General features: G+C 36.2%; 2 protein-coding genes across 11 annotated transcripts in view; one reads left to right on the top strand and one right to left on the bottom strand.

Moving 5' to 3' along the window:
* The window catches only part of SAMD3 (sterile alpha motif domain containing 3), a 33,379-nt gene extending 32,656 nt beyond the window's left edge, over window positions 1-723 (top strand). Inside the window, exon 9 of one of the 2 annotated variants that reach the window (XM_072332676.1) lies at window positions 93-723. In XM_072332676.1, coding sequence (XP_072188777.1) covers window positions 93-383 — 291 coding nt within the window. In that variant the 3' untranslated portion in view covers window positions 384-723. The remainder of the gene's footprint in view (window positions 1-92) is intronic. The other variant, XM_072332677.1, reaches the window with a different exon arrangement.
* The window catches only part of L3MBTL3 (L3MBTL histone methyl-lysine binding protein 3), a 78,228-nt gene that overhangs the window by 120 nt on the left and 58,965 nt on the right, over window positions 1-19,143 (bottom strand). For 8 of the 9 annotated variants that reach the window (XM_072332668.1, XM_072332674.1, XM_072332672.1 and 5 more), the window contains 6 exons: window positions 14,181-14,327; window positions 12,629-12,790; window positions 9,791-9,882; window positions 7,344-7,507; window positions 6,241-6,303; window positions 2,147-4,010 (listed from right to left, as the gene is read on the bottom strand). In XM_072332668.1, the coding sequence (XP_072188769.1) occupies window positions 3,867-4,010; window positions 6,241-6,303; window positions 7,344-7,507; window positions 9,791-9,882; window positions 12,629-12,790; window positions 14,181-14,327 (772 nt within the window). In that variant the 3' untranslated portion in view covers window positions 2,147-3,866. Of the gene's footprint in view, window positions 1-38; window positions 159-2,146; window positions 4,011-6,240; window positions 6,304-7,343; window positions 7,508-9,790; window positions 9,883-12,628; window positions 12,791-14,180; window positions 14,328-19,143 lie in introns of those variants that run through there. The other variant, XR_011903115.1, reaches the window with a different exon arrangement.

Below are 19,143 nucleotides of genomic sequence, written 5' to 3'. Positions count from 1 at the left end.
CTAGACTTACTGAATTTTTTGATGATTTTACAACTTACTGTTCGCCAAATGATGCTGTGATATCATTTGAAATATTCTTTTTCTTCATTTAGGTGAATGTATTGACACCAGTGTTGGAAGTTAAAAATCCCTTCAATGTGAATTCATGCAGGTTTGCTCTGTACGTAGAAAAACAAGAGGTAGCCCAGCTCAGTGACTGTACCACAGCTCTGGCAGCACTGGTGGCTGCGTTTCACGTGTTCAATATCCAGTGCCCAAGCAGAATCCAAAGGACGCTGAAATTCCTGGTGTCCCTGATCTTTGAGATGGACATCCCTCAAGCATTCCTCCCAGGTCAGGTAAAGAGTGGGCTAGAGATACCTAAACATCCCAGTGTTTGCTAGTGTACTCAGGAACATTTGGAGTTTTGTCAGATTTCTTTGCTGTGAGGATAAATCAGTGCACTAATTCTAGTGTAAGCGTCTGTATATTACTAACAGTTATGTTTAACTATGTCTGCTGGTTACTTTTGGAAAAATCTAAAACTGTCCAGAGCAGTCTGGAAGCATTAGAGCAAGTAAGATGTTCTAGCTTGGTGCAGGTGTTATGTATCACTTTTCCACACAGAGCATTTTACAAATTAAGACAGTATTTTTACCATCAGAATTAAAATACGCACTTATGAGTTAATGTGAGCACTTAATGTTCTGAATTTACACAAATTAAAGATTTGTTACCTCTCTTACTATATTATCTTCATGTGATCATTGAAAGTGTTTGAATGTATTTCTTTGTTTTAAAACACTGATGATGATGAGTTTTCATTCTTTTCCCAATGCATGAAATGTTTTCTTCTTTCTTTTAACATTAATCCAAAGTTTGCTAAATGGGGATTCTGAGATCGGTTCTCAAAGTAGCAAGAATGACTTTCTGGGATGCTGTCATGTGCATTTGTAATGACAGCTTTTGTCTCATTTTCTGTCTGAGCTTTTCCCCCAGAACAGATCAGCCTTCTCCACATGGTACATGTCCTGTCTGCCCACACAAAATGGAGCCCTTCTCTCTTCTTCCAGAGTCTCCTTTTCTCCCTACCATAGCCCTCTTAATTCCTTAAGTGCCTTGCACCCCTGAAAATCCTGATATAGTGGATAGCTTTGGATGGACAACAGCAGCTGCCAGCAAGCTTGACCACTGCATGAGTTAGTATATACAGGACAGTAAATAGCTTTTTTTAAAAACCAAACCAAACCAAAACTACACTACGTTCTGCTTAAGAGTTTCATTTTTCACCATTTCTAGAAGTGCTGATGTAGTCCAAGCAATATCTGCATTCGCCAGTATTCTGCACACTCAAACACACGGCTTGGGAAGCTGCAGGCATTTTCTTAAGCACTGATTGCACAAGGGTGAGTCCAATTCAGAGATTACAGTGATATAGTGCAGTATGAGGGGAGAATACTGCAATAAATGACCTGACTCTTGCAGAAAGAAGTTTCAGGATTTTCACTTGCCTCTAATGGAAACTGGGATATCTTTAGCCATGTAACTGCTGGGTCATCTCCAACACAACCACTGCAATTATCATTTCAAAGATCCACTATGTTGGAGTATTTTTCGTGTCCTACTGCTTTTGTTGGGTGCTTTGTAACAGAATTTGTCCTATTACATTGTCACATATCATACAAAAGTGAATGTAGTGATTATGTTCTTGCTAAGTAAAGAGAGCTTCATTCAAATGAAGTTTTCTACATCTGGTAGAGAGAATTAACCAGATCATTTCATTAAACTACAGTACCTTATAAGTAGGTATATAAAAATTCAGGTAGTTGCTAATGTTCCTAAGCGATTTCTGTCAAGTGGCAAAACACTGGTACTCCCTGAAGGTTTCAGAGCTGGCACATGAGAGAAAAAAGCACACTGAAAGTGAGAGTTCAAGGAAGTGAACTACATGGAAGGAAAACTAAAGAATGTAGCATTTTCTGTTCCATGTCAGCTGTGGTCAATGACAAAATTCAAGTTTATGGATCTAGGAAATGTTTTGGGTGAGGTCAGCTGGCAGTAGCTGAGTTGCTCTTTCAGATGCACAAACACAATGAAATACAGTGAAGAACTACTCCACACCACCCTCTGGAACATCCAGCTTAATTTGAGAATCCTGGGCATACATGAATGTAACAGACAGGTCCAATTCAGGTTTTATTTGTATTGTAGTACAATAAGAGTGCAATTTGACTGTACAAATATTGAACAAAATGTAAAAAATATTATTTATGCAATGCTATGGAAGGAAATTAATAGAGCAATGCAACTTACTTCATACTGACCCTGTTTTACCTCATATTATGGCAGGTACCAGTCACCAGTGTGATCTGGAAGGGGCACAAAGGGCTCTTGAAATCTTAAGGAACTTCAGCCAAAGAACAGCCTAGCGAAATCTGTGGGAAGATTTAAAATTCTCCAAGTTCTGTACAACGGAAACACTGTTCTTACTGAGCAACTGCCCATCTCAGTACTAAGAGGAGGGCTGCCAAAAGCTTGATCCAACTCTTCTCTCTCTTCTTGTAAAAGCAAAGTTCTGGTATATTAGTAGCTAGGCTTTCTCCAGTGTAAAGTGCATCCGGTTTACATCTTACGTGTATATATACCAAGTGCAACAAATTTCCCTGACATAATAAGCCTCCAAGTACCTGCTAGTGGAATCTGCAGCCTTGCTAACGACCTGGTGAAACCCACGCCTTTTACCTTAGTTCATGCCTATACAGGATATGTGTTTAAGTAGCTTTTCCCTCCACGCTTTGGCTTTCCTGCTATGCTTAATTCCTTTACAAATCAGATTTTTCAGCTAGGAAGTGGTTGGTTAAATAATTCTCCCACCATTAGGAATACAAGCTTACGTTGAATATGAAGCTAGAGTAGCAGTCCTAGCTTTAGCACACTGTTTTTCTCCACTGTTTTGGTATTTATACCGGAGACTAGCATGTGCAGCCATGAATAAATATATTTTCTTTTTCTGCTAATAATCTTACCCCCAAATACATGTATTTTCCTTCATGTGTAGAAGGACTGTAAGCAGGCTCCCATGTAAAAGGCTGGGGCTCTATTGTGCAGCATAAATGAATGTCTTCTATGAAGTCAAACTTTATTTTTCAGTTGCAGCCTTCTCTACACTGATCTTTTGGTAAAATACATTAAAGATGCTGGTGGAAAAACTCACATAACATTTTTGTAATCGTGCAAAAGTAAAAACATTCAGTTATCAAAAAAGCATTATATTTTCAACCCCAACAAGGTTTGGTTTGTTACAAGCAAACAGTTTGATAATCTGTAGAGTTATATGCTGTAGCATAAAGTGTCACATATGTAACATTAACTGTTTCATCTTTAAACTATGGCACAAATTTGTATTAGCCATAACAGTCTCATCTGGCTACCCATAGCCTAATTTTTGGCTAATCATTTTTTATTTCGATGGTAAGAAATAATAGCTACCAAAAAGTAAAATGGGTACACGAAGCAGAATTCAGGAATTCTTAGAAAATATTAATGTTCCCTTATATAATACAGCATAAATAATCAATGAAGGTTTTTTCTTGATGCCCAGAGAGTGTTAGAGATCCTAACCCTCCATGGAGAATTAGCGCCATTAGTTTGGTAAATAAGACTAGCTGACTTGGTTGTTAAAAAGTACCTTCTCAAAAGCGTGAGCACTTCCCAGAAGGATTCAGATGTATACCGGCTCTAGGAGAATATGAATAGTCCACCAGTGCAGAACATAGTTTTCTTCCTTTCTGAGAGTCCTTACTCAATAACTCTGGTGAGTCTTTGTGCTTTGAATAAAACATGAGCTCCAGTGGAGAAAGCTGGCTTGTACATGTTTTCCGTTATCTTCAGAGTTCATTGTGTGAGTTTTTCTCTGCAGCTTTGAACATCAGAATGGAATTAAAGATTTTTAGGGCTGGTCCCAGTTTAATGCTCATTATTTTGACTATGTCTGATTGGGTCATTAGCAGAAATGCTTCTCCATCAATTTGCTTTAAAAGAAAAACACACAAAGCTATTAATAGGTCTGACAGTGAAGCAGTATAGATGTTTCAGAAAACATAAAGAGAAAATTACCCGACAATCTAAAAAGAATGGTTGAATACAAATGCTTTCAAACTTCAGGATAGCTTTGCTATAAACTTTCTAGACAGATTAGCTAATCCAAAAGAACAGGATGATGATCTTTCTGCTTGAAAACAACCGTCTGGCTAATTTTTATCTAGCTGATGTTTTTTTTTTCATACTGACTGTATAAAATAAAAGCTAATAAAATGGAAAATAGGTCAGTGAAGTTGAATTCAAGAGTGCTGCAACATAGTAACAAATTTTGCCATTTTAGCTTTTCCTTGTACACAAGCCTTTATAAGTGAGTCTCCAGATTTCACTCCTAGCTAGAGAACTGGAACCCTCTTCAGGCCACTTTTCTCTGTCCATTCAATAGGAAATTAAAACGAATGTCCCAGATGTAAACACAGGTTGGACTAGGTAAAACTGCCTCAGATACAAATGCCTTCTGAAAAAACACTTCTTTTATCTCTTGCTGTGTTTCTATCTTTAATAAAAATTACAAATGAATATTATCCTGTAAGCAAATCATTCTGTCACCAGGATTCTAAATCTGACCATGAAGAGCCAAAGCCCTCACATTCCAGAGCGAACTGGGGCAAATACTTATTGGTAAACTTCAGTATCTTTGGTATCTGCAGCAACTTCTCAGTGTGAACAGGACAGCTAAGCTTAAAAGTCAATTGTGTTTAAACTGGGAGCATTGCTTAGACTTACAGATACCGACTTGAGATAGAACTAGTGTAATTCATTTCCTGTGAAACCAGGACATGAGCTTTCTGAATCAGGCATGCTGTTAAGGCAGAACACAGCAGCACTGCAAGCTGAGAAGCACTGCAGTGAGAACAGCACCACATGGTTATTGTGGTTACTGTCAACTCAATTTACAAAGCCGAATTGGATGGGCTCAGAACCAGAAGCACTGCAGTATAGGGGTGTCCGGCTTTTTGCAGCTTCATAACATAAGAATGGGGGTTCATCTTCACAGCGGAAGTCTGAACCAACACCTTCTACCTACTGAAAGACTTTCAGTTGTAAGCTTGATAGGGTATTCCAGAATGAACATCTTTCATGCCTGTATGCCAATTAGAATTAGTAGGTGGGGTATGATTTCTCTGTGAATTGTACAGATGCCAGCCAGGCCACTCTGGTTGGCATCATTGGCAGATAATGGTCCTGGACAGACAGATGGAGCATGCTCCCCTATGGGAGGCAAGAATTTTCTTACACCTCTGAAAACAAAAGTATTTAGGATTTATCCATCTCTGTGGCACTTCCCATCTGTTGATTCAATCAGCAGTGCGCCAGCTGTTATTGATTTTTAAATCTCTTGGAGAGTCCTCCTGAGTGACGCAGGATGCGGTCTGCATAGCAGATACAATTGTTAAATGCCTAAATCTAAGCAAGTGCAACTTGCCCAGAGATTGTCGGTCCTTAGATGTAATAGTCATTAAAATCTACATTGCAGACTGGAAACTTCTGTCCCAGAATTAGCAGGGCCATGCTCAGGAGGTGCATTTACCTTCTCAAGTTTAAGTACCACACTTATTTTTCACTTGCAAGGGCGGAAAACATGGAATATTACAGTATCATACTTTGCACATTCATATGGCCTGGTGAGGGTAAGCACCTGAACTATTCACACTGGCAATCTATGATCAATTAGCCTTCTTGAAATGAAGAAGTAATAGGAGTAACAAGCCTCTGAGGGGAAACACAAAAGCCAGTACAGATTATAAAGGCCTACTGTTCTGAAAAGCCCTCTCACTTCCCAATGACAACTATGGCATAACCTCATATAATCTCATACAATCTCTGGCATAATCTCAGATTCCAGAAATTCATACTTGGCATGCTCAAAAAGTACACACTCCTTTTAATCTAGTTAGAAACATTCAAATCACATTCATAAACTGGCTATGTCAGGAGGAAGAGCTTCAGCATTAAGTGTGATAAGACCTGGTCAACACTTAGTTTTATCTTCTTTCTTCCTACCCCATTAGCTGCAAAACAACCTGACAGTCCATACACTTGCTTTTGACTTCAAACACAAAATTCATCCAAACACTTCTTATATGTCTTTCGTGATGAAATAAAATTAATCTTTCCATTAAGCTTTGTACTCCATGATTTTTTGAAATAAAATGTACCCACCTCATCTTTAAATACTTTGCCATGTTCTTCACATCCCGGTAAACTCCGTATAAATTCAGAGACCTGCCACAAAGAATAAAATGACAGATTTAGTAAGACTAGTGTTTTCTCAAAGTAATCTTAAATACTAACAAGCATTAAAGTAATGGCTTTTAGCTGTTTTTGCATCTTCAGTTTAAGTCTTCCATATTCCGTTGATGTATGGAGTCACGGAGCTGGACATGTAACAAGAGGGATTAGCAAACTGGAGCACATGTCACTGTTGTCCACAGGGCATCTTAAGACTGGAATATAGATTCTCCCTCAAAATCACTCAGTTACTCTAACATGAAGATCCAGAATTGTGAGTGTTCTCTTACTGATTCTCTTTTCACAAACAAAATTAATTGCTGCCTTCTTCTCCCTTATTCTTTACAGCAGAAGAATTAGCAAATCCTCTATCAAATTTCAATTTTCATTTTTCTCTGGTTAGAAGAGATCTGACTATTCCACCTACAGAAAGATGCTTCACTTATAGCCACTTCTAAAAATAAAGCAGGGACCTACCCAAGCATGACTACCCACCTGAATGGTGGCAGGGCTCTGATCTTGAAATTAAGTGTCATGGTATGACCATCAAAATACTACTGCTCACTACACTACACTCTTAACTTTCTAGAACAGAGTGTCATATCCAAACTATGTATAGGGAATAGTCCTCAGTCCAAGCTGACCACTATACTATTCCACAAAATGTTTGTAATGCTGTAGATGTCATCAGTGTAGACCTTGAGCATCTGTTGGGCCATACACTTAGCACTTTTCTTTCCCTCTCTAAACTCAGTGAATATACACATAAATTTACTTTTTAGATACATATACATTTATCTATGTATCTTTATGTATGCTTATACCTATATCTATACATATACAAAATGAATACTCACTGATTTCAGGGCTGGATGGTAGCTGAATGGGCATTTTGTGGATCAGTTGGTCTGGCTGATTCTAATCTTCGGAGTACTAAGGCATCATTTGTAGTTTATGGGGTTAATCTATAGCTCTGAATCAACCAAGAATTTGAAGATGTTGGCAGTGAGACAAAAGATACGGGGAAAACCTACCTCGTCTGTACTCCACTTAGAAACCTTACTGGCTGGGATCCCAGCTACACTTGGCAGGAGTTTGCTTTGCTGTTCCCAACGCAAGGGTAGGCCAGGGATTTGCAGCTTTGAAGACACAACAACTGGTTGGGACAGAAGCCTCTGGGTATTGGGTTCTTCAGTAACTTCAACAAAAGAAAGCAGTAAATAAGCATTAAATCCCTCAATCAATGATGAGATCAGTCACAGTAAAATCATATTAATTTCTATTAATATATATGGGCTGCCCTAAGAAGGCTGTACAATTTTGCTTACACTAGAATTAGAAGAGTACCGTAAGATTTCTTCCACTATGAGTGGGATTATATTGGCTTTATAACTATTCTTACCAGGCAAAAAGCTCTTTCAATACAACATAATGCTATGTCAACACAACTGTTGGCCTATCATACCATAGGTCACATAATTTTAAATATTTTGATACAACAAATAAAGCCCACTTATAACATTATACAGTACTACTAGAACTATCTTAATGCCAAGGCTGAGCTGTAAAACTTCTTCAAAGCCAGCACTGCACTGCTATAAAATTCCAAGTGAATCAGATGAACAGTTCCAGCCCACACATTTATGTCTCATCCACAACAAAAAGTTTTTCAGTTCTTCTGAGGAAAAATACCCATAAATGTCTGCAAATTCCCTGCTCCCATTTTAGCTGAATGTTTTATTTAGAAAATAAAATTTAACTCCTCCATGATGCTATGGGTTTGTTTGCAAGGTCATTTCCCTTTTTATATTGCTTAACCATCACAGAAGGAAGGAGGATCCCATCCCACTCTCCGCGAAGGTAATGCACAGGTGGGAGCATGGCTTCAGCCAAATGCTGCTTGCTGCTGCTGCTGCTGTCTAGAGAGCAGCAGTTGCAGATGTATGTAGGAGGAAGGAGTGAAGAGTCACGCCTTAAATGATGTCAAACTACATAAGATATCTACATTTATTTAGATCCATTGCAAATGCAAAAGCAATGTCTGCTGTGAACTCAGGACAGAATGCTTCCCAGTTGCTGAGTAAAACTGTGGAAAATCTCTGGAATTCATTTATGAATGAAACAATCAACAACATTATCTAGTATTCCTTAGTAGCAATCATTCATACAATCACAAATTTCTATGCTATTCTTGTTTGGATTGCTCACTTCTGTTATGGCTCTGTTCTACTTCTGTTCTGGGAAGCTGCTATTATTCACAGATATCTGCATTCTTACTGTTCTAGTTTACATACATTGGTGGCCAACAGCTAGGACACAAATTCCTATTACAGATTTCTGGCAGCACAGTATGATTGGATTGGAATACATAATTTATTCCACATAGGAAGTGACTACATTAGTCTTTTAGTTCAGGTTAGCAGCACCTATTTGAGGTAAAATTCCCCACCTACTGCTTCTTGGTTGTAGAATCAAACAGGCATTAAACATGTATTCAAAAAGGAGACAAAGAATGACTTCGTTAAACAGTAATTAAAGGAAGCATTCTGGTTTTTACAACTCAAAAGAAAGCATCCTAGCTAGTAAGCAAAGCTTGTTGGTAAAATTTTACTCAAATAGTCTATTCTGCCAAAATCAAAATTCTTTACAAAGCGGTATATATAACTATAGAAAACTGGATGACAAAAACCACGTTGGAAGGGATCTCTAAAGACCTTACAATGGTCTGTTGACAACAAAACATTAGACTAGGCTATTAAGGATCTTGCCAAACTCTGTCCTTTCCTGAGTAGCCTATTTCAGTTTTTCTCAGGGTGAGAAATTTCTTCCTTATCTCCAGACGGAATTTCCTCTGAAGCAACTCATATGCACACCACTTACTCCATCACCACATACCACCATCTAATGATCTTGGTAGTCCTTTATGGGACAGTTTCCAGTTTTTTAATGAAATAAAATTCTTAGCCTTCCCTCTTAACTCACATGAAAAAGACCCATTCTGCACACGAGTTGCTAGAAAGTAAACTGAACAACAGACTGAGATGGAGCTCATCTAATAGGTCATCTTAACACTAAGTTAGAACTGTAATGTGTAACTCTGTATCTTCAACTTTTTTCCAGTATATTTTTGAAGCAATAAATGAGCCATTCAGACTGGTTTAATTATCTATTTGTAAAAGTCAGTGAAAGGAAACATTTTATGTCAGCATTCAGTTTGCACTCATCTTTATAACTGCAATAAAATTCCTAGGAAACCCTCTGTTGATTATAAGGTAAACACAACACTGGAAGTGCTACTGTCAAAAAAAAACAAAACAAAAAAACCACACAAAAATAAACAAAAAAACCCAACACCAAACTGGATAGAAATAGCAAATGTGAAAAGTAAGTTGCAATGCAGATTCATGAAGAATTACAAGAAATGTCACACTTCCTTAGTTCTGCAGATTTTAATATCAAATGAATGAAGCATTGACGTTACCTTTAATTTCATTTGAAATGAGCAGGCTATTTTCTTTCTCTTTTTCTTCACACTCTTTGTTCTTTACAGAGTCCTTTGCCTGTAGTACTCCTCTGACGAAAATAAGACGTATATTTTTATTAATACATCATAAAATTCACAAACCATGACAACATTGCTTACTAACAAATGCTAGATCATTACTAAAACTACAAGATTCCCACACAAAGGATGTTGTATCATCATAAAATTAAAAACAGAGGATCTAATTTCTAACGTACACAGATGGTAACACTAATGTCTACTGACATGAATTTTGCAATTAAGGCTCAAGAGTAGTATAAACTACAATTGCATAAATCAGACCAAAACATTTTTCTTCATAACTGAAACTAGAAAATTGTAATAAATATGAAGTTAATGGATGTGTCCATGGCAGAAGTTGGATAGAGTGAAAGACATATGTACAAATGCATCTTCAATAAAGCCTTACTAGTTATCCTGGTGATTTTAATGAGCTGCCTTAAACATTATCTATTTAGCTTCCTCAACCATCATCTCCGTCCCAACTCCTGTACTGTACTGACATCACTGTGCAGCTCTTAATGATCCCACTGACAATATTTTACTTTTTAGTTCTTGCATTACTTCTTACTGAGTGGTTCTTACAGAATCACTCTTTGTCTGCTAACTCTGGCTGAACCCTCACTTTGCTAACTGAAACATTTGCAAAGAAGGGACATTTATTGAGAAAAATGGGGCAACAGAAGTGATCTTTTAAGAGGGGAGGATATTATCATTTTAAAGCCATCCAATGAGAAATCATTTTTCAAACTCTCATGAGATATTTTCAGCCTGGCTTCTTATAGAAATGAAGATTATACAAACATGCTGACATTATGTATGCATCCCTTCTTTCTTTTAGTAACTTGAGGACACTGGCCAATTCTTGCTAAATCACCACAGATGTAAAACTATCAGAGATACTAGGTACATAAAGAACATTTTGTTAAAATAGCCACCAGACTAAAAGTCCTTAAAGACTATGAGAAACCCACTATATGAACTCATGCTTTAATAAATAACAGAGAAGCAATCAACAAGAATATCTTCACCAATGCTCCACTGATAAAAAACCAAACTAGAGCTAACATCCTGTCAGCCATCAAGATTAGCTAACCTCAAAACACAAAACCACAGAAGAAACAGATCTGTTTATCACAGAATCACAGAACAACTTGGATTGGGAGGGACCTTAAAGATCATCCTTTGCCAATCCCCTGTTCTAGACACACTAGATTAGGCTGCATGATTTAATTCCATTTTAATTCCATTGCTTATATTTATATCTATTAAAAACTAAGAGAGAAAGAAAGAGGAACTAGAAATTAGCTGAATATGACTTAGGTTTACATCAAAACAAATCTTATAGTTTGCTGTGTATGTGGTTGGTTCCTCAATCAAGTACTTCTATGAAACATAACATTACCTGGAACATAAGGACATACACAATTGTACTGAAGACAAACATAATTAAATCCACAGAATGAGCTCAGATGCTGAAGAGCACAAAAGTACGCATATCTGTCTTCAATTATGCATGTGTACTTCGAATAAACATCTGAAAATATCCTCTGGGTATTGTAATAACCAGATGCTCAATATTTAATAACTCTAGTAGTTCAAATATACCTAATGTTGTGAACACCATTTCTCATACCTGTTTAAAAGGAAGCTTAGTCAACTTAAAGTCCTCTCTGGCTAAGCTGGATACATAAAAAAATGTGGAAAACTAGATGATAAAATGCACAGAGCACTCAGTGCATACAAACAACTCAAAAAGCCCCTGGGCAGTTCAAAGTTGGCACAAAGCAGTTATTCTCTGAATGAAAATGTCTCAACAGAGAGAACAGATAGCATATTTATCTGCTATTTTAGGGCTTCATAAAGATAACACCCTCTAAAAAAAAAGACCATATACATTGTTCTTCAATTAATTTAGTAAAGCCAATGTTTACTTCCAGAAGGAAAAAAATAAAAGGGAATTTACTATAAATATGATTGAAATGCTGAACAACGACTCACACAGGTAATTTCAGAACTGCACTACTGTCATTCTGTCTTTTTTTGCTGTTTGAATTCAATGGAGTATGACTAAATAAAGCTATTTTTTGTGATAGGTATGTTAACAGTGTTCAATGCTCCTAATAGATCTTTTCCAAAAGATGGTAGAAATAATGTGAAAGAATGTTCTAAAGAAAAACTGACAGCAAAGAATAATAATAAAAGTTTAACTTTGTATTACTACAGGTCTTTTTGTCTTAAAGGAAAGTGGGAATGCTAGTTCAGGAAAGAAAAATAAATAAAATAATGCACTGATGCTATAAGTAATTAAATAAGAAAATGAATGCTGTTGCCTCACATATTTCCCCACATAAATGTATCAGATTTTCAGTTTCAAAGATAGCCTATATATATGTATATATATATAATGACAAATAATATCATAAATATTCTTTTCTAATGTACAATTTCATGTCATTATAAAAAAAAAAAAAAAAAAAAAAAAAAAAAGACTAAGCATGAGAATTAAGAGATTCCTTTCAGTAATTTCTCTGACTTGTAGTATTTTTCCTATCCTTTCTCATATGTATTACTTATTTCTTAAATAAATTGTGACACTCCACTCCTCCATGTTTCTAATACAAAGACTTTTATGCTCTTCCAATATGAAGAACTTCTTGGTTCTCCCCACTGCTTCCAAGGGTTCCACAGGTAAACCTCTGTACTGCACTCACAGTAGGCTGTATTTTAAATAGACTCTAAACAACCCATACTTTGAAAGGAACTGATAGTTACCCATGTGGCTTCCTTTCTTTCACATCACTTAACAGGGTCTTCTTGCAAGGAGATGCACATTCTCTGTCTTCCTGCTTAGTTGTTTCTGATACAGTTTTCCCAGATGATCGATTGTGAGCAGATTTTGTGCCTATGTGACCGGGGCTTGGACATTTTCTGTCACTGTTTAGAATAAATTAACAAAATGGTTTAAAAAGAGAGGAGTTAAGATATTGTTCACTTTATTTTCTTTATGGATAAAGAATCATCAGTGTAACTGAAAAAAGTAAGACTGTGGGTTTCTTGTTTTTGTTTTTAGAATGCCCTGAAATTTCTCACTCGGCATCAACAACACAGTAGATGGAGGACTTTCAAAAAGTCACAAAATGTTAAATCACAAAACATTTCTTATTAAAGTAAAGGTAAAACATGCAGACAATTCAACTGTTTAACCTGCCTAATTGTATTTTTGATAATAAACTCTCAATTTCAAACATTTGTAACATAAGAAAACTTCAAAGTATCATATTTTCTTCCTATCCCATCTCTTACAATACACAGCTATGCTTTTAGGACCCTACAAATGTTATGCAATATGCCAGCTGGGAGTTAAAACAGAAGTGCTTGGTGCTGTTTCTGTTATGGAGAAAACTGGTGAAACTGTCACTGGCTTCACTGGGACCACATTCAAGTTAGCTGCCAGAGGGTAATTAGGGTCACTTCAGATTTCTACAATCTTAGACATTCAAGAACAAATGAACCAAACAGTGCTCAGTGACAGCTGAATATTTTGTATTAAACACATGTAGCTGAAACCAACTCTGAGAATCTCATTTGGATACCACTGAAAATACTTGGTCATTACAGAGGAAAATGGAAGGAATCTTAGGATAAACATTCACATTTTAACATTTACTTTAATATAATCCTTGAAAAGAATGGAAAATCTCTCTTCTCCATTCCTTCTTAAACTCCCTGTGTATCTCCCTAACACAAAATGAGCACAGGAGTCTGTGTTCAAAATTCTGTTAGAAAATTATCATTTGAAAAGTCTCTTGGCATCACATCCATTTGTGTTTTCACAGTGCTCCTTCAAGAAGCTTCAGCTACAGAGTTATGCATCGTTCTTGCAAAACTCACACCCAGTAATTCAATTCCCTGCTCCAACAATAATGGCAGAATTTATAGTGGTTATTCAAAGAGTAACATTAATTTACATTCATGTCAGTAAGGCCACACCAGCAAATAGAAGAAACCCAAATAAATCATTTTCTTGAGTGAAAACAACAGGCAAACAACCCATTTTAAATTCCAGCTAACCACCTAGTAGCTTACATAGTTAAACTGAACGTGAAACCGAAATGTTGTTAAATCACACATAGTAGAAGCAGTATTAGTCAGTGATCTTTTCATTGAGCACTGATGAAAACATTCTTTCCCAGTAAATGAAAATGCAGATAAATAGACAGGTTTTCCTGAAACTATCCAGTTATTACACAGCTACAAATCATGCTACTCAACACTGAAATAAAGCACCATGGCTAGTCATAGGCATTGCTCCAGTAAGAATTACTTGATTATAGGAGAGGGAGATCTTTCCCTTGCTTCCACTCTTCTGTTTCTGGGGACAGGATTGGCTGTAGGCAACTCCCCGCTGAGCCGATCGGGTAGGAGGCTTTCCTTGTTCAAGTTCATCTCAGAGTATGGGCAGCTGACTGCACTGGAAGGTGAAAGAGATGTGCTTCCTTAATTTCATTCACTTTACAGACTTCAATTCATTTCAAGTGAAATGACATCTGAGACCAATTTTCTAGAAGCGGATGGAATCAATTTGCATAGAAAGGATTAGAAAAAATGCAAGTAGTCAGACATTAAAATGTTAATAAATATACTGATTAAAAACTGCAACCTAAATGCTTTTCATATTTCATTTCTACAACAACTTATGGAATACAAACTATATTAATTTATATTACATCATACATTCTGGAAAACTGCTTGATGAACATTTAGTTTGCTCTCAAATCTCTCATGGCATTTTATATATAATATACAGGATGCCTCTGACTATATCCTTCTCACTCCAAATAACATAATCATACTCCTATGGCTATTTTCCCTGCAAAGGATATTTCGCTTACATAGTGTCCACAGAGAGACTGTGGGCACAGTATGAGGTATGGCATACTTTCTCTCACTGCAGAGAGAGAATGCCCCATCTTTGCAATAAGACTTTTATTCCAATAGAAGTATGTTTTTCACACATTTTCCTATCATTCAGCATCCTGTTTCACTGCATTCCCATTTGTGAGATAATTTGACACTGTGCTTTTGACAATGACCTGAACAAATGTGAAAGTCATACCTCAGAGTGTCATAAAACCTGTGCTTGCCCAAAAGCTAAGAAATGGAACAACAGCAATGCAGAACACATCAGACTGAACTAAGATTTTGTCTATGGAATGTCCAACTGGTTATTTGGTTAACATAATTACGGGTACAATGTCCAAAATACGTAATATACATTGAGATATACTTCAAAGATAATACAGCAAATTCTGAAAGCTATGTATATAGAATTATAGAATCAGAATTATCCAGATTGGAGAAGACCTTGAAGATCATCAAGTCCAACCGCAGCCTAACCCTAACTCTAAAAACCCTCCGCTAAATCATATCCCTGAGTACCACATCCTAACGGCTCTTAAACACATCCAGGGATGGTGATTCAACCACCTCCCTGGGGATACCACCTCCCTGGGGAATGTCATATGTCATATGTCATGACAGCGAACAACAAAATACCCAGCTTTCAAGTATCTTTAAGATAAACTTTTTTTATGCTAACTATAAAATGATGCTCTCCTACTTATCTGTACTATTACAAGAACCTCTCTAATGCTGAAATGTAAAAAAAATAAAAACCTGCATTCTAGGATTTTGCTTATTTTCTATCAAGAATAAAAGTGTCTTTCCAAAAACCATGTCAATGTTTTATTTCACTGATAACGTATGTGATTTCCAAACAAGACTGCCTAATAGAAACAAGTCTACCTTGCCAGCAACATGCCTTGCCATCTCTGATTTACAAAAAAAAAAAAAAAAAACAACCCAAAAACACAAACCATACAACCAACAGCTTTAAGTATCACATTAATTCTACAAAGCAGAGCATTAAAAAAGACCTTTTATTCAAAATATGCAGTACATCCTCCCAATCTTCTACCCATGAAGATTTGGATTCACAGGAACTATGAATCAGTTCCTATCACAAGGTCCAATTTCAGTCCTACCAACCTACCCAGAAAGCTGGTGGCAATTTATGTTTCTCTCAGCAGTAGCATAAAAAGAGAAAATTCCTTAAGGCTACACAACCCAAGTTAGTCGTATCTTGCTGGGGTTATCAAAACAAGATTCTATCAGCAAATCTGATTTTTTTTTTTTCCAGTTGGTTAATTTGAACAAGACAATATCCACATCTTTTAAATCCTTGCATAGCAGAGCTGAACCTGAATTTGGAGGAAAAGCATAGAAATAGAATACAACTTCTGCTATTCTAACCAACTTATTTAAGCAGAATTTGGCATTTACTTCAGATTTGTTTGTATACATTTACTTCCATTTTTCTAACATTTTTATCTGTCTGAGGGCTGATGTCTGCCTAAAAACAATTAAAAACTATGAACTAAAGGATGAGGGAGAAAAGAGGAAGACCAGGAAAAGTATCCTTTATCCTCTATATTACTGCATCTATCACAATTACACCTTTTTTAACTTTCAAATGAAGTATAAACTGAAAAATAGAGGCTTTCATCTGGAAAACAGTTATATGGAGACAATGCAAATGGGATTTATGTACTGGCTGTGACAAACCCATACCACTGTGATAATATACAGTAACCACAAACTTGGGAATTTGTTGATCAATCTCAGTTTTGCCACTCTGATAAAATAAAGCATGTAATCTTCTTTCAACTTCCTGTGCCCACAGGGGTGTTTTGAGCACTATTAAGGAGTATCTCAAGTAACCACTAAAGACAAACAAATAGCTATTTGACTTCAGCTATGTACTATTATTATTAAATAGGCTTTACATCTCAACAAAACCTGACAGTACAATTTCATCTCTAGTAGATATTCTAATTGCTAAAATCAGTAGCATGTTTTAAATTAAAAAAGTAGCAGGACCCTTGAAATTCATCTTTTCATTGAAACTTGCTTGTTCTGCATTTTTCCTTTAGAATTTTCTTCAAAAACAGAAGCTGAAGAACAATCTCAGTCAATAACAGTTGTAATATTAATGAAATTTTACAGCATTAAATTCAGAAGTTTTTCTTTGTAATTAATCATTTGAATTGCTTCATCATGTTAAAAAAAAAAAAAAAAAAAAGAAATCCATGACAGTCCTTTGATGTTTCTATTACTTGGAGCAACAAAATGAATGCTCATTATTTCCTCTGTCAGCTTTGTTGCAACAAAACATAGCATGAATGAACAGTCAGTATGAGCTAGGTGGCTTTAGATCAATCAATCATTCCTGAATCTCAGGGCCTCCAGCCTTCAGTACAGTTAACTTGTATACTACAAAGACTAAGAAGTTAATCTTATTATTCACGCATAAAGAAGTATTTGATTTATACATTACTAAGTTCTAGAAAAAACTCAAGTGCTCAGAAGTCTTGATCGTTAGGTTATTTAAAAATTAAATTAGGATTCTTAACTCCTCTCTCAACTTGAACATGGATTTCTGCTGCAGCCTTCACTTTGTACCTTAACACACTGTTTAGAAAACAGCGGAAGTTCAAAGCCTATTTACAAGTTGATCAGATATCCTTGACCTTTGAGTACTGATGTCTTCCAGAAGCAGCATGGCAAGAAGTGGCAGCTTCATTTAAAACCCCAACTGTGTGTCTGATGGTGCCAGACATCTTCTATTGCTGTTTCACATCTTTGAAACCATGAAGACAATCTATTATCATCTGAGCTGCTTCAGTAGGCTCAACCCATGTTTCAGTAAATAAATATCCAAATTAACGTCCTCCCTGCCCGCCACAGGACAGTAATCAGCTACCTTTCAGCTCTGGAGGATCAACATGTCACAGCAATTGAGCTATCTGCTGTATATTGAGGAAAGTGAGCGTGACATTACAAAAAAACTCTCTTGTAGAATCAGGAATGATGAATAAAGCAAAACAGCAAACAAAGAATGCACTGATTATTCATGAGAAGTAGTGAGTATAGTATGACCCGCTGACTGCCTAAGAAGTACAGAAAGCAGCACAGGAAAATTTTGTTCTTACTTTCTACCTGTAGAGCCACTATCCGAATTACGTATCACTAGCATTTTTATGAAATAACAGCAAAATTATTCCTGAACATTGTCTTAGATTTTTTCTTTTTTTTAAATAAAAGTTTTCTTTTATAAGCATTTTTTAAAGTTTTTACTTACTGATCTCTTTACTTCAGTTGACTTTATGAAAATATTTTTAACTATCCTAGTAACAAATGATAGAAATGCTTTCTACAACAACTGACAATGTGTGTCTATCACCAACGCATCCTTTTTTAGCATACAGTTGCTCCAACAGTATAAACTTCAGTTAACAGTAGCTTAAAACCTATTTGGATGGGGATAACACCCTTTACATAAAAGAAAATGAAACTGGAGACTCACAAAAGTATCTGATGAGATACTTCAGCAGATACTGAACAAATAGGTGGAGCATCCTAGTGAACTGAGGCTTTCAGTGTTTCTGCACCACAGTTTTCTGAGAACATGGTCTCCATCGTGGCATGTTCAGTTCACTTCCCCATAACAGATGATGTTTCTAATAAAATGCTCTCCAAGCTTACATTTTACTCCTAATTCAGTTCAGCATATTGTTTACTTCTTGTCATCCTTATTTGATGGTAGGAGCAAACTTTTAGTTAATACAAAAAGTACAGAGTCACTAGTATGAAAATCACACAAATATCAACTTGTGTTCTTTAGCAATCTGCATGATTTTAATTGTGAACTACAAACATATATATTTTTTTCCCATTTTAATTGCCTGAAAATCATGCAATTGAGAACCATTGACTGGAGCAGACTTGATCTTTACTCATGGGGAGTTAATGCAAAACACAAATGACCTGCTTGCTAACTAATAATAATTAGTAGTAGTAGTATTAAGTATTAGAAAGCATACAATGCGCAATCTAATCATAAATATGCAGGTAATCTGCATGGTGCTACCGACTTGAACACTAACCTCTGTTTTAAACGCCCAGCAAAACAAAACTAAAGCAACTGGTGATAGATAAATCATCCTTATTAACATCAACTTTCCAAAAAGAAAATAAATGCTTTAGTCCCACTTCATAATTAATCACCCAGGCTTTTATCTGCTTCCTAAGGAAAAAGCTCTCATGATTTCAGAACTGTTTAGCATTTTAAATTATCATCTCTTGTGCACTCAGAAATCTTTGCTGTAGACAGACATACCTCATCACAAAAAAATAAGAAATAAGCATGGTTAAATACATTTCAGGGC

Source organism: Excalfactoria chinensis, chromosome 3 (assembly GCF_039878825.1).
Source record: "Excalfactoria chinensis isolate bCotChi1 chromosome 3, bCotChi1.hap2, whole genome shotgun sequence".
Taxonomy (NCBI): Eukaryota; Metazoa; Chordata; class Aves; order Galliformes; family Phasianidae; genus Excalfactoria; species Excalfactoria chinensis.
Note: the sequence above shows the minus strand (reverse complement) of the source record. Positions and strands in the feature narration are given on the sequence as shown.